At 48.0% G+C, this 14,830-nt stretch overlaps 1 protein-coding gene across 2 annotated transcripts in view; it reads right to left on the reverse strand.

Annotated features, from left to right (window-relative positions):
• Positions 1-13,406, reverse strand: part of NHLH2 (nescient helix-loop-helix 2) — a 50,849-nt gene extending 37,443 nt beyond the window's left edge. Inside the window, exons 1-3 of one of the 2 annotated variants that reach the window (XM_062632850.1) lie at positions 12,219-13,406; positions 11,949-12,026; positions 8,443-10,104 (exon numbers count right to left, since the gene is read on the reverse strand). In XM_062632850.1, the coding sequence (XP_062488834.1) occupies positions 9,644-10,081 (438 nt within the window). In that variant the 5' untranslated portion in view covers positions 10,082-10,104; positions 11,949-12,026; positions 12,219-13,406 and the 3' untranslated portion in view covers positions 8,443-9,643. Of the gene's footprint in view, positions 1-8,442; positions 10,105-11,948 lie in introns of those variants that run through there. The other variant, XR_009967441.1, reaches the window with a different exon arrangement.
• Between the last annotated feature and the right edge of the window lie 1,424 nt (positions 13,407-14,830).

Below are 14,830 nucleotides of genomic sequence, written 5' to 3' on the forward strand. Positions count from 1 at the left end.
AGTTGATGTAACACGACCGCAATGTGCAGACTTACTGCTGCTTACCAGCTGTGCGGTTGCTCTCTCAAAGGAGACATTAGGACGCAATAGACATGGTTGGACAAGCTAATCCAGAGACTAACTGGATATTTCTGCTTTTTGTAGGTATTTATTCAAAGTTCTGCGGTGCAGGGACGTCAAGCAAGGATCCTGTTATATGGTGAGCTATATCAGTATCTGGCTTTTGGGACAAGCAGGCAAGAAAGCTGGGGTGCAGCACATATTGAGACCCACATCATACTGTACCATCCATTCTAGGAGCGGATGATGGTGACCTCCTTGCCTCTGAATACTTGTTGAAGGGTGCAACCTTTTACTCACATTCAGTAATTAGAGTTTTTGCACTTGTTAACACAGTGGCCAGCAGTAAAGCAGAGGCTAACCCACACCTCTCCATCACAACAGCCTGAGATGTTGAGCTACTTAAAAGCTGGCTCCTAGTTTTGTGAATGGATCTAATAATGCCTTAACTGGCTGACTACAGATGGGCAGAGTCCTGCTCAGCTCACTTTCTCTGCTTCGTATGTCACTGCTAGAAACAGCGATTAGGTGCCCATGTGTCTACTTTCAAACAGCAAGAGCCAGTTCTTGTTTCTCTGGAGGCACATACCAGAATAGCTCAGTCACCTCATGGGATTGAGCAAGCACATGTGCTAGCCAAGGGTTTATATACCTCTCATGGTGGGATGGAGCTAGGTGGGACAGGTCAGCTGGAGAGACAGGGTGGGACTGGGCAGGTTGTGAATTCTGCTGGGTGGGTCAGATCCTTATACTGCTGACAGAGCATTTGCAGTCTGCACACGTAAAGGGTGGAAAAGGGAAGCATATGTTGTCTCCCAGGAGGATGTGAGACACAGAGAGATACCAGACTGGTTGTGAGATTCAGAAATTCAGAGAAATGGCTTTGCTGGTGTCAGTCAAACCCAAAAGCTGCAACTTAAGGAAACTCAAGTTGCCACCATGCAGTGTAAGAAGGAGCCAATCTGGTGTGGACGCTTCTCTAAGTGTGACAGTGGTGTAACTTTAACATGGCAGAAACTCTCCTGCTGAAGATGCTATTGTTTCGAATGCAATTATCTTTTACAGGGTTCTTCCAATCCACCTAATCATCTTTACCTTAATGTGCTTTTCCTTTCTACATTGTCACGTAAAATCCATTTCCTTTCAATTTACTTCATATCTATCTGCATTCAGATTACTGCAACTTGGACGCACGGTAATTAAATGCAGTTTGTCTGAGTAGAAAGGCAGTGAATGCTATTGCAGCTTGTTTATGCTAGCAAGCAATGCAGGTTTCTCTGTGCCATCCCACCAGCGTGGCTTAACCCTACCCTAGAAAGGCTGTCTTCTAAGGTTGTTGATGAATGCCCCTTAGGTTTCAGATTCTGAGACTGTGAAATATTCATCCCACTCAGATCTGCCTCAATAGCTCACAGTGTGCTGGCTCTCACCTGAACCTCTATTTCTGATTGAAATATTTAAGAGACTACTGACACCATTTGCATGGGTAAAAAGGTTACGAGGGGTTCTACCCTTTGGCTACAGTGCAGCCTATTGCTAGCATCCCTGTGCAACTGATGGGACTTGACCCTGGCCTTGGCCCCTCATAATACTGTGCACCCTAGGACCTTGTAAATATGTACTCTGAATCAGGTTTCATGTAGGACTTTCACCTTTTGGATGCTACTGAGAGGCAATTGTTTGGTAGCAGGAGACCTGGATACCTTGAAATGATACAGAGGAGGTATTAATGAGTGTCTTTAGGTCAAGCATGCACTGTAAACCCACCACTGAGAGCTGGTTTAAGAATGATTCAAGAAAAGGTCAGGTGAGGTAAATTCAGCTTTACAGAGTAAGATTCAAATCTTGAATACTGTTACAGGATGAATGGGGTAGGGAAGTCTTGCAGTGATTTACTTTGTACACTGGAGGTACTTCATTGGTCAAGAAATCTGGTAGTTCTGAAGAAATCCTTTGGCTCTAATGAGCTTTGTGGGGAGAGCCCTGGAATGGGAGGGTTTTTAAGATACTTTCTTTGAAAACTATGCTTTCTCTGATACAGGCTGAACTAGAGGATGTAGACTTGGAGTCTAAAAGATCATATTTATCTTGTCACACTGACCCACTGGGGACTCACCATGCAGACAGCCTTTGTGTTCAGGTCCAAAGAGACTGAGGCTTGAAAGAACTTGGCATCTATCAAAGATCACGAAGATGTACACAAGAGCAGTTGCACTGAGCCAGACTGAGCATCCATCAAGCCCAGCATCCCAGTTCAAATAGGGCCCCAAAACAGATGCCTGGGGAATATCACAGTAGCAGAGGTGAATATGATACTTCCTGCAAGAAGTCTGCTGGCCTTCAGTCATTTATGGTTTGTGGAGAGCCTGAGTTGGAAGCAATTTTTATTCATTTAAAAACCCTCAGCAGATTTCTCTCTGTAAGCTTCTGTCCTTGAACTCCTGTAACATTTTGCTTTCAAAACATCCAAAGGAAGGAACTCTACATCTTCACTACGCATGGTGTGAAGAGACACCCCCTTTTGTTTGTTTTAAACCTGGCACCTGACAGCTTCATTTGATGCCTCTTGCTGTTGAACTATATTGGAAGAGACAGGGAACAACCAATCCCTTTCCACCATACCCTTCCTAACTGCGATACATCTTTCTGTAAAATGGTGACTACCTCAGCCCTTTTCACTTAGTCATTCCTTGTACAGAAGCTATTCCATACTTTGGTTTATCCTTGCTGATATTCTCAGATGCTTTTGGACTTTTACTGTATTCGTAATGAAAGACTGGAGGACCAAAGCTGCTGCACATGGTATTCAGGATACAGACTTACTCTGATTTTAGGCAAAGGCATAATGATGCTCTGTCTTGTTCTCTACCTGTTTTATTCTTTCTGCAATAATAATAATATCTCACATTTAATTTTCTTGCATGCCACCAAGAACCAAGCTGATGTTATCATGAAACAATCTATCATAACTACAAGTTCTTGCTTCTGTGCTTGTCTCAGGACCTATCAGTTATATGTGAAGTTAGAAATGTTCCTCCCTACGTTCATCACCTTATCACTTCATTTAGGTTAAATTTCTTGTGCTGTTTTATCTGTCTTGCACAGTCCTTCTGCAATTTTTCACGGTCAGTCCTTGTCTTTATTATCTGAAATAACCAAAGCCCAATGCAGGTTTGTGCCTTTATCCTATAGGGGTCATTTCTGGGAAAGTCTTGAAGCCTGTCTTAGATCCTGAAATTGCTTAAATGGGCAGAAAACCTTTGATATTGGGAATATTGCACCTGAGATGTGGGAAAGAGTTGTCATTGAACGTTGTGCCTGCATGCAGTTGAATTCTGCTCTCTCCTGCTCTGTTCTGCATTTCTTTTCTTTCTTTCTTAGTGCTTGTCTGTGAGCCTGTGCTGAGCTCTAGCCTTGGGGTTTGCAAATCTTTCTCCCACTTCAATATGCAGAATAGTTTTGAGCAAGGAGAAAGGCAGAGCCCTTCTCTGGAGGATAGATGTTATATGACAAAATCCTTGCCTTTCAGTCCTTGTGCCAGTCCGTCCCTCTGGCCATGATTAAAGTTGTGGTGATCAGTCCTCAGTAGTCCTGAATGTCTAAATGGTGACTCCTTCCGCTTCTCTTCCTGCCTGGTGTCTGTCTGTTCCTTGACTGAACCCACTCCTAGAGCCCTGATCTAGCTGCTGCTTCTGGCTTGCCGGACCATCTTCTCCCCATCCACCTATATTAGCAGCTCTGCGCAGACTCTCATATCCTTCTCCTTCTCACACTTTCTGCTGCCATCTTTCCCCATGTTTGCTGCCTGCCTTTTCATGTGTGCTTTTTCTCATTGCTCCACCTGCATATGCCCCGGGTTCACATGTACAGCCCACCACCCTCATGCAAAATCCTTCATCCTCATTGATGTGGTCCCTCCATCTATGTGACCTGGCTTCTTCTGCCTTTCCCTCTTTCACTCTGCACTGCTTTTGCTTTGATTTAAGCACTTTTAATGCCACCCTTTTCACTCCTTCTCCCAGATCTCCTCTGAATTCTCCCTGGAGCAGCTTTTTCTTCTCTGATGATCTTCACGTTTCAGTGAGGAACAGCAGAACTATCACTTGTTGCTTTACAAGTGACTCTGTGCCCTGCCACCCTAAGAGCTATCTCTCTCAGGCTGATTGGGTAAAACTCTGCACAGATTGGAGGGGAAATGAGAGACCAGCCCTGTCACTCTGCCCCTGAGCTGAAGCACCAAGCATCTCCCCACGGAAGCAAGATCCTGTGGCACTGCAGGGCATGGGCTGGCAGTGGTGGTGGACTTATGCATCTCTCAGGGACCTCGAAGAGCAGGAGGAAAGGATGGGAGACAGGAGGGGAAGAGAGGAGCTGCTTGAGGAGCTTGGCTGCAGGGAGCTGATGGAGAGCAGCAGTGGGAAGAGAAGGCTGCTCTAGAGGGATAGAAGAGGAGGCATCAAAGAGCACAGCAGGGAGCTGAGAAAGAGGCAGCGTTATCTGTCCCAACTTTGTGCCTGCGCTTGTGTGTCTGAAAGTGGACGGGGTCTGAGCTCTCTTTCACTTAAAGCCCAAGTTATTCCAGCCCAGTGACTCGGTTTATTTCTGTCCCTGCTCATGACATTTCTCTTTCAGGTGGCTGCTGCCTGGTTTGGGGTGGGGCTGTGGGCTGTGGCGACTCGTGTTTTCCAGCTCTTATCGGTATCAGGATGATGTTCTGCTTTTCTTTGCTGTCACACGGCATCCCGCTCCCCTCCCCTCTTTCCCCTCCCTCCGTCGGCTCCCAGAGGAGGCGACAGACGGTCCTGTAATTTGGTTCCATTCGCTCGACTGGAGCAACACCTGCCCCCCTCTCTGGGGACAGGAGGGTCTCATCCCAAACCGAGCAAGGAGCCAAAGACGAATCTGAAGCCCACATGCAAATAGAGCCCGGGATAAAACAACACGGCCATGCTGGGCAGGAAAGGCAAAATCCGTCACCAGGGAAAGAGGCAGGAGAAATAAAATCTCCTCTGAAGAAATAAAGAAGTGGTGCCAAGAGATTGCCTTTTCCTTTTGGGTCGGTTGCTATTGCGGTTATTGATCTGTCCCACCCTGGAGAATAAACTGAGAGTACTGAAAAATAATGGCTGATATTAGAACACATTTATTCACCCTAAAAGGACTGGGTTAATTGAGTTACAGGGTGGCTAGATGGATAGATATGTGAATAGATAGATAGAATGTCGCAGGGGTTTCTTCATGGCTATATAATGGAAAAGATCCATTTCTTTGTTGAATTTCATATACAGCATCCTCTTCAGCTCCCTTCCCCCCCCCCCCCCCATGAAGGTTTCATCTCTTTCTCATATGCACTCACTCATTGCTAGAAATACAGCAAAGATATCAAATCACATCGAAGACCCTCAGAATTTCTCTGCTGTAAGTATTAGTGCTAATATCCTACCTGGCTCACCCACTTTTAAGGCAGCGGTAAGACACTACTTTGTGCCTAACGAGTAGTGTGATCCTGAATATACCCATACACTTAGCTAGTGAGTGATGGTCCATGTCTAGAAATACTTCCTTTTATATATGTGTATCTAATAGCAGCATAAATGTAAGTCTATATTTTGGAATATTCTGTGCTCTAGGAAAGTAGATTATACTCATAGAAACAGTTCCCCGTTAGCTGTACAGTCCTGTGGAAACCAGTATGTTTATTTGTAGGAGTTACTTTTGGTTTGCTGCCTTAAAACCTCTTTTGCTGTATGAGGCTTGGAATCTGTTTCCAGGGTTCAGATGAACGCATTAGATGCCCTGTTTCCTAACAATACTGATGTGAATGCACATTGCACCCCATGCCCATGTATGTCCATATAGGCTTGCAAATGTGTCTTAATAGGTGTTACCACCTTTTGTTAAGGGAACACTGGATATCCCTCATACTGGGATGTTCTAGGTCTACCCACTGGAAGTAATTCCTCTCTGTGACTGCCAGAGGTTTCCATTTAATGTTTTATATCCTGACTGAGTCAGGATTAAAGCACCTCTTTCAGCACCAGCTGAAGGTCTAGAAGTAGTGCTCTGCCTTCTCTGTCTTTGAGCGTGCTCTTTCATGGTTCATAGGATGAGCTCCTCTTTAAATGTGAAAGAAAGATATCTGAATGGAGCTTTAATCTTAGCTTTAGTCCCTAAAAAAGCAGGAAATATTACCTCTGTTTCTTCCCTGTCAACTGTTGCATTGGCCATGCATGGTATAAACTTCCATCGAGCCAGTTCCACCCCCTTCCTCCTATAATATTGTCGCTCAAGATCATTAGTTCCTGTATCACTGAGGCAACATATACGTACGTAAAGTAACTGATTATTTAAGTAGATTTATTGCTGTCTAACACAGACTTGCAGTGAGGTGGAGTTAAGGTTGTTTACCCATTCTTCATAAATCTGGGTTTATGAGCACTTAGCCATGCAGCCTTCTTATTGCATTGGCCTTGCAGCTTGTACATACTGCTCAGATCTTTCTCAAGAGGAAAAGAAGGCATGAGATGGAAGTGAAAAAACTACAGCTTGTTTTCAACAAACATCAACTGCTAGATGAGAATGAGGCTCCTTCTTGGTGCCAGTAGGAAAAACTGAAGTGGTTGGGATGATGTTATGGTGGTGAGAGGATAAAAACAAGGTGGTGAGAGATGGAAGTGAGACAGGGCTTGTAGGGAAAAGCAGTTTCTTCCATCAGATAAACCTTTGGAAGAAAGGGATATGTCTTCTCAAGTGCCCTGGCCCCTCTGTAGGTTAAACTTGTGACTTGATCCTGTGGATACCACCAAAATCAAAGCCCTTTGTGCCCTCTCTTTTGAGCACAAGCAGGCTCTCTGGTGTCTATGAGGATGGTGGGAACAGGATGACCCAGAGGATGTTCTTGTTTCCAAACCTAACCTGTTCCCATACATCTCCACACTACCCTCTCCTGTACTCACAACAGAGGGTCTCACTGTCTCATTGCTTGGGCACAAGAGTCCTGTAGCTGGAAACTCAAGACCCTGGGCTAATAACCACTGCTTGGTCCACAGCATCTTCACTGAATGGCCCTGGCTTGAGCATCTCTCAGGCTGGGATCTGATGTGTTTGAAAGAGGTCAGAGTGTGGCCATGGGGAGTGCTGGGTTCACACCTCCTTGTCCCACAGCCCATGTCCCACCAGTGACTGCAGCCAGTAAAGTAATATAGTATATGCAGTAAGGTAAATCAGAGCACTCTTTTGCCTAAAAAGTGTGTTCCCATGCTCAAGGAGGAAATCATATATTAATCTTTTTATTATCTAAGCCCTCCTGCATGTTAGTAGCATGAAGGCTTGATGAATGGCAGGATTTATAATATCACTCAGGCAATTAGCATCAATCTCGACCCCGATGTTGACAGAACCTAAGAAACAAGCGTGTCCCAAAGAAAACCAGCTCCAAAGTCACTGGAGTTGCCCCAAAAGATGCACAATTTGGAAACTGTGCGTTGAACTATCAAACCTGCCTGGGCTCCCTTGGGATGTGGGAAGCGTACATTGCTAGAAAGTGGAATTAACAGCCTCTTTGACAGGTATTTCTGCATGGAGCTTTTCAGCTGGTCAAGCCCTGCACTTAATTAAACCACTGTGCAAAGTGTTGGCCATAAAAATGGGAGGAGGAGGGGAGGGTTTTATCTCTCCAGCAAGTAACAATGGGAGACGCAGCCTTCCGAGTGAGTGGCAATATTCAAATTATAGGTAAAATTAACCCCTTGCAGTAAACAACAAAAACATTTAACAAATGAGGTGGCACAAAGGTCTCCCGTTACTCAGGTAATAATAACCTGTCTGTTACTGAGTCTGTCTCTGCCATGTTTCAAACAACAAGCTTTGGCAGTGAAGCTTTATATAAGGGAGTATGATTGAGGTTTTCAGAGACAGGGAAAGGATCCAAGAGATTTTACTTGGTTCCAGTAGAATTGGACCTGGCCGAGGAACTGAATTTAAACACAAGACAGAAAATGCAGTGCAGGACAACACACCCACATTTTGGTTGCAAAGTCAGATGTATCGAAGAGCAATGAGACTAAACGGGTGCTTGCAAACATCAGATTAGATTTTACAGCCTAAACTTTGGCATGTGTGACCAGATGCCAGTCATGATGTGACTGGGAGAAGCTGGGGATAGCAGTCTTATGCCCAATGCGGAGCTGGGCACAGTGCAGCCAGGTAATAGTAGCTGGAGCAGGGAACCCCTGGTGAGGGGCTGCAGACCGAGTGTCTCTAGGAAGAAGCAGGTAACCTGTTGAAGCTTTTCCACCCACAACCTGAGAAGCCTTTGCAATCCCTGTAATTTGTAAGGGCATTGTATCTCCGTCACATAGAAAAACCAACAGGGAAAAAGAATTAGGAAAAAACAGCTTTTATTTGATACTTTTATTTATATGCAAAACAGCTCACCATTCATGAGAGATATGAAAAACGCATCAGATAGAAACCAGATTTTTCTATTTTCACTACAAAATATTGCATTATATAAAGCAACAGAGACACACAAAAAAACCCTGAAAAAGACTAAAATCTTTGGATAGCAGATGTGGTTTGTTTTTTATTTTTCACTCTCTTTTTCTCTTTCGTCCCCTCAAATGCGCTTCCTGTTTTAAGAGATTCACAGCAAAGAACATGAAACATCTTCAGGTTATAGAATATCTTTTTTTTTTTGGTTGTCACAAAGGAAAGCAGTCCTGGATTTACTTTTTCTTTCTATTTTTTTTCTAGTTTTTTCTTTAGGAAAAAGGTCCTTTCCTAAAAATATACCATCCCACATACACACCGGCGCTCACTCCCCCACACATGCATGTACACACACACGCACACGCACATATACACCTCACAAAGATACTACTTTCCTTATAAACGATTTGCAAAGTACTTTCCAGACGTAAGTATAGATCAGAAGAACAACAAGTGTTTAAAAAACCCTCTCCTAGTTAAGTGCTAGTGGTTGTCCATACCACACGAGAAAAGAAAGGGGGGGGGGGGGAAGGTCAAGAACAAATGCCTTGATATATATAAAATATAAACAGGGGAGGTTTGTCGTACACAAGTGCAATATAATTGGAGGAGGGAAAATGAATTTAAAAGAATAAATAAATAAAGGAAAAGGAACACTGTATCCATCCCAACAAACACTCATAAAGTTAAACATAACGTTCCACACGGAGAAAGTGTAAACACCCGACTATAGAAACGAATTGGCACAAAGTATCCAAAGTAAAACCGCCACCACTCTGAAAAATAAATAAATCTTGGAAAAAAATAAATTGTCGACTCCTTCTACCATAAATAAAAAATAGTTATTTTTAACTGCACCCATGGGTCACACGTTTAAGGTCACAAGTAGATGTGTTTTTTTTTGGATATATATATAAAGGGGCACTTGACAGCCTGAAGAAACAATCCGGTTTTACACTTCTCGTCGATAAACGGGAGAGGGGAGGAGGGGGGTCTCCGTCGGCTGCACCGCACCGGGAGGGAGAAGCCCCGGGGAGAAAGGTGGGGGAGTGTCCCGGGGCTCCGGGGGTCCGTCGGGGCGGGCGGGCGGGCGCTACACGTCGAGGACGTGGTTGAGATAGGAGATGTAGCAGATGGCGAGGCGCAGGATCTCGATCTTGGAGAGCTTCTTGTCGGGGGGCAGGGTGGGCAGCAGCTTGCGGAGCTCGGCGAAGGCCAGGTTGAAGGCCTCCACTCGGATCCGCTCACGAGTGGCGTGCGCAGACCGGTACTTGGCCGTGGCGCGGCGCCGCCGTCGCTTCTCCTCCCGGCTCAGCGGCGGAGGGTGCAGCCCTGGCCGGCCCCCGACCCGGCCCTCCCCGACGCCGCCGCCGCCCCGGCCCTCGCTGCCGCCGCCGCCGCCCTCGGCGGGCTCCGGGTCGGAGACGCAGCAGCTGAGCGGCTGGGGGTCCGCGCCGCCGAGGGACTCCGGGTCGGAGGGAGCCGAGGAGGGATGATCGGAGTCGGCAGCTTGGTCAGGGCTAAGCATCATCTTGGAGGGGGCGGAGGAGGAGCCTTCCCGGGACAGAGGAGAGGAGAGAGCGGGTCAGAGTCCCACCACCGGCACCGCTACCGGGGAACAGGCGAGCAAGGGTAAAGGGGACATGTCGGTCCCTCGGCACCTGCCCCCGTCGCCGGTGGCTGCCGCGGCCCCGCCGGAGCTGGCCGTGGTGACGGGAGAGCTGCTGCTCCTTCAGGGAGCACCAACGAGAGCAATGCCGGGGATAAATGATGCCCTGTCATTCACCATCACCATCCAGGGCACTCACCATGCCCGTCAAAGACTGATGTTTGACGGCAGCTTCAGAGGAAGCTACCCTCTCTCCATTATCCCCCCTGTTTTCTTGGGTGTAGAAACAGGCCCGGAAAGCAATAAAAAAATCCATATTTTTTTACCAAACAAGTTAATATCCAGTGGCTCAATAATAGGTAGTTTTCTTTTTCTTTTCCGATTTTAACATCGTATTTCCTCCTCCTCCAATCTCTGCTTAACCATTTCTTTCTCGGTAACATTCTGTGAGAGCCGGGGCTACAGGCATGATGCTCTTAAATATGCAGCCCAAGGCTCCCTAAACATAACAAGGCCAGTGGGGAAATTTATTTCCCCAATCCAAAGTACGGGGTCTGATGTATCTGCAGGGCTTTCCCCCTGCTCTTTTCTCTCCATTTCCCTTCCTTTTTTGTTTTGTTTACCTTTCCGGCTTTTCCTGCTGCTAATTGTGCGGGCAGCGATTTGCCAGCGCCTGAACGGAGGATGTTTGGGAGAGAGCCTATTTTTAAGCGTGGGATTTAAAAAGAAACCAAAGCTTAAAAGCAGCGGCCGAACTTTTCCATCCCTTTAAATTTTCCCTCCTCTCCCCTTCCTGCGAGAAAAGGAGGGGGGGGGGGGCGCTAGATAAATAAATAAGTGCGGACGTGCCTTTCAAAAGAAAATTGAATCGTATCTTCTTGCGGCCTCACAGAGCACCATCTGTCATGTAGACAGCAATACAAACCCGAGCGCGTCCGTGGACATGCCGGCATGTGATAAAACAATACGTCAGGCAACTAGTGAATAACCTTGGACACAAATGTGCGTGTGCTCAGGGTGTGCGTGTGTGTGCGCGGTCAGGGTGTCGGGGGAGGTGAGGAACAAGCCTGGGGGAGGAGGAAACATCGCGTCCTTCCTCTTCTCCCGAATTCAGGTTTGCCCAGTATTTCCACGCGAAGTTTCCAGGCAAAGTCCTCCCTCGGGTCTCGGGCCCGGTTGGGAAAAATGAATTAAAAGTAGCAACAATAATAATAACGATAATAATAATGACAATGAGACATTAAACGAAGGCAGGAGAAATGCTTCTTCCCGGGCGAGACACTGACACACGTGGCGGGGCTCCACCGGGGTGCCTGGAGGAAAAAGGCCTGGAGCGGGAGGAGGGAAGCGCTTGCTTCCCTAGGAAAAGGCCACCGCCTGCCAGGGCCATGAGGAACCCTTCCTCTTCGAGTTTTAATAAGGAGCAGGGATCAGGCCCAGGAGGCAGGAGCAGGAAATAAACCCCGCGGGTCAGGTGTCAGCCATCTCTCGGAAGAAAAACAAAATAGATGAATAGGAAACGTTTAAAACCACCTTTAAGGGGCTCGTGCGAAAGCACAGGAGAAGAGGGCAGTTGTAGGAAAACGGGCAATTACAGAGCTGGTTCCTGAAGAAAGTTGCTTAAAGGTTTGAGTTGGATTTTCCCCTTCGGTTTTGGGGTTTACCCATAAGCCGGGTTTTGGCGAGCTGAGCCGGAAGGATGCTCCCCCCCCCCTTCTCTATTTTCACCCCCAGTTTCAGCAAGCCAGAGATACCTGGCAAAGGGACATACATTGTGAAGGCTGCTTACCTCGGCGGAGCGGTTCGGACAGCCTCTCTCTCCGGGTCCCCTCGCCCCCTCGCCGATTCCTTTACAGTTCAAATGACCCTCCGGCAACGGAGCATGGAAAAATTAAAACATCAAAATCAAATCAAATGAATTAGGAGCGGAAAAAGTGTCCTGCTCGGATGGGGAAAAGGCAGATCTCATCCCTCGCCGCGGCCTCCAGCGCTCCGGAGATGGGGAGATGTTATCGCCGTGGTTGGTGGCAGAGTATAAATAACAACTTAAGTTACTTACGATGCATCAGGGAAGAAAAAGCGTTTCCCCCATCGAAGTCTGCCTCCGCCCGCTAATTCGGAGCAGCACCGGCAGCTGCTGCCAGTCGGGGTTATATTTTGGGGGGAACTGCGCCGGGAAGTGCCGGTTCCCCCGCTCTTCTTTCCTCCTGTTCCCCAATCGCGATAAGTAACAAAAGGGATGCGGCGACAGCACCAGCAGGGGTTATTCCCTCTCTCCCGCCCCCTCGGGCTCTCCTTCCCCTCTGCCCCCCCGCCGCAGCTCGCGGGCCGGGCCCGGCGCGGAACCCCCGAGCACGGAAAACGGGGGACCGCTCCGCGCTGCGCGGAGCCCGGCGCGGCGTTGCCGGCTTTGTTCGGCCGCGGCCCCGGTAACAATGCGTTGCTCCCTCCTTTTCTTCTCTAGTGTTATTATTCGGGGTGCAACGTGCGGTTTTGTTAATCCACGGAGAGAGGGGTAGGAGAAAGGGGAGAGGCCGTCGGGAAATAAAATGTTTGGTTTAGTTTTTCTTCTGGTCCTTCAAGAGCTGCCGAAGGGGAGGGAAAAAAGGATAAACGAAACCCCCATCCGTCCCTGAGCTTCCTAACTCCTCCTGCATCTCTCGAGGGAGAATAGAAAAAGCGAAATGCGAACGTTGGAAAGAAAAATCAAAACGAAATAAACGCAAATCTCGGAGCGGGCTCGGAGCGGCTGCGAGGGGGAACGTCGGTGCAGGAAAAGGTATGCTCACTCGCACAAAAAGAAAGTGCAGTTCCTCCTCCCACCCCTCGCGGAGTGGCAAAGAAGCCAAGGAGGTGTGCGGAAGGTGGCAGGCAGACGGACAGAGCGGAGATGCATGCGGATCCGCTCCTGGTACCAAAGGGTTTAGCATCGAGATGGTCGGAAAAGATAAAGGCTCGGAGAAAAGGGGGCGGCATTTTTTCCCTCTTAAATTGATATTTAATGGGAAAGCCTATTGGACAGAAACCCGGACACGAGTCACTTAATTGGACTTGACATCTGTCACAGTGTGGGAGTTTTCACAGCCCAAATATTTTCAGCAGATCAGATTCTCGCTGAATCTGTGCCACAAATTATAACAGTCGAGAGCAGCCCGTGATACAAACCCTAGCCTCTGGATATACAGTCTCTAGCCATGCTCACTTCCACCACCGTTGTCCCCCCCCACAATATCAGATACCCACTGATCTAGAAAAACACCGCTGGCATTTTGCATGCAAGCTAATAAATAAGCTTTAAGCATCAATTTGCATCATATGCACCGAGCCTGTGGAGAATCGTCAGACTGGGGATTTTGTGCATGTGTTTTGGTAGTCCCCATGCCCTCTCTCCCACTCACCCCAATCCCAGTGCATGGCAGGCACGGTCCACCAGGGCCAGGGGGGGCAGGGAGGCCCTCCTAGTCCCTCTGCTTCCCCCCCCCCCCCCCCCCAGTGTCTCTATCCCTGCCATCCTTGCTCCAGCACACAGACAATGAGGCGAAGCCGGCTGTGGGGACAAGGTTTTTCTGCTCACAAGAGGCCAGATGGAGCCAGGCCTCTTTGCACTGGAGCCAGGGGATGCCTTTGACAGGGGTGACTCTTCTTGCTGCCACCTTGCCCCAACGCCGTTCAGCTGGCAGCCTGTTCTCCATTCTGATCCCCTGTTCGCTGTCTCTCTCCGCTCAGATCCCACCAAATGGGGGCTGTAAGCCACTTTTCTTTGTGTAATCACCTTCCTCCCTGGAGACTTCTCTGTGTCCGGAGCCTGTGCTGGCAGGCTCTCTCTGCACCCCCTAAAAAAAGAGGCAGCAGGAGGAATGTGTGATGCATAGAGCAGAGCTGGTTCTGCTGCTCACCAGCAGCTCAGTGTGGGTGCTTAGTCTCACCAGTGCTCCTTCTCTCTCCGGGTCCCATGTGCAGGATGGAGGGGGGCAGGTGAGGTGGCACCTAAGCACTTACAGGTGTCCCCAGGGAGGAAGGTGATTCCAAGTTCACCCAGTCACACATGCAAAAGGCTGAGAGATCTCTGAATAGGGAGAAGTTCTGCTCTTGATATGATTTGATATGATCTCAACAGGAATGCCTGGATAATTCTGGGGTTTGCCTGATTTCTTTTGCAAATGATAGATACTCCAGCAAAGAATATGATGTCCCTGCATGTCACCTGGTCCACTAGCAAAAGAAACACCTGCAACAACCTCATGGACATTTCTTTCAGGGAAATTTAGGGATTTCTCTCCCTTTTCCTGCCCACAATGTCTCCAAGGCAGCAGGAAGCTGTCTCTTCCGTAGGTGCTCTGACTCCACATATCTACACTGGATTCACGGACATCCAACAAGATCCCAGCAGTGCTTCTGGAGATGGTTGTCTAGGTGATCCTTGGGTGCCATGGGACATGCCTGTCAAAGACCCTCGATGAAAGGTTTCTAGAGCTGCAGAAAGCCTTTTGCTGAGCTTGAGGGGAGCAGGAGGCATTGTTGTGAGGTACCTGGTCTGCATGGAAAGGGGGGGGGGGGTGTTACATTGGTGCTCGGGGGGCTGTTTGATCTCCTAGGCACAGGGACTCAGTAACCCCCCTTGCTACTGTGAAAAGAAGCAACTAAAATCGCTGCTCCTCTGCCAGGAAGATC

This window comes from Pezoporus occidentalis, unplaced genomic scaffold (genome assembly GCF_034315485.1).
Source record: "Pezoporus occidentalis ecotype Australia unplaced genomic scaffold, CSIRO_AGI_Poc_V1 ctg111, whole genome shotgun sequence".
NCBI classification, from domain to species: Eukaryota; Metazoa; Chordata; class Aves; order Psittaciformes; family Psittacidae; genus Pezoporus; species Pezoporus occidentalis.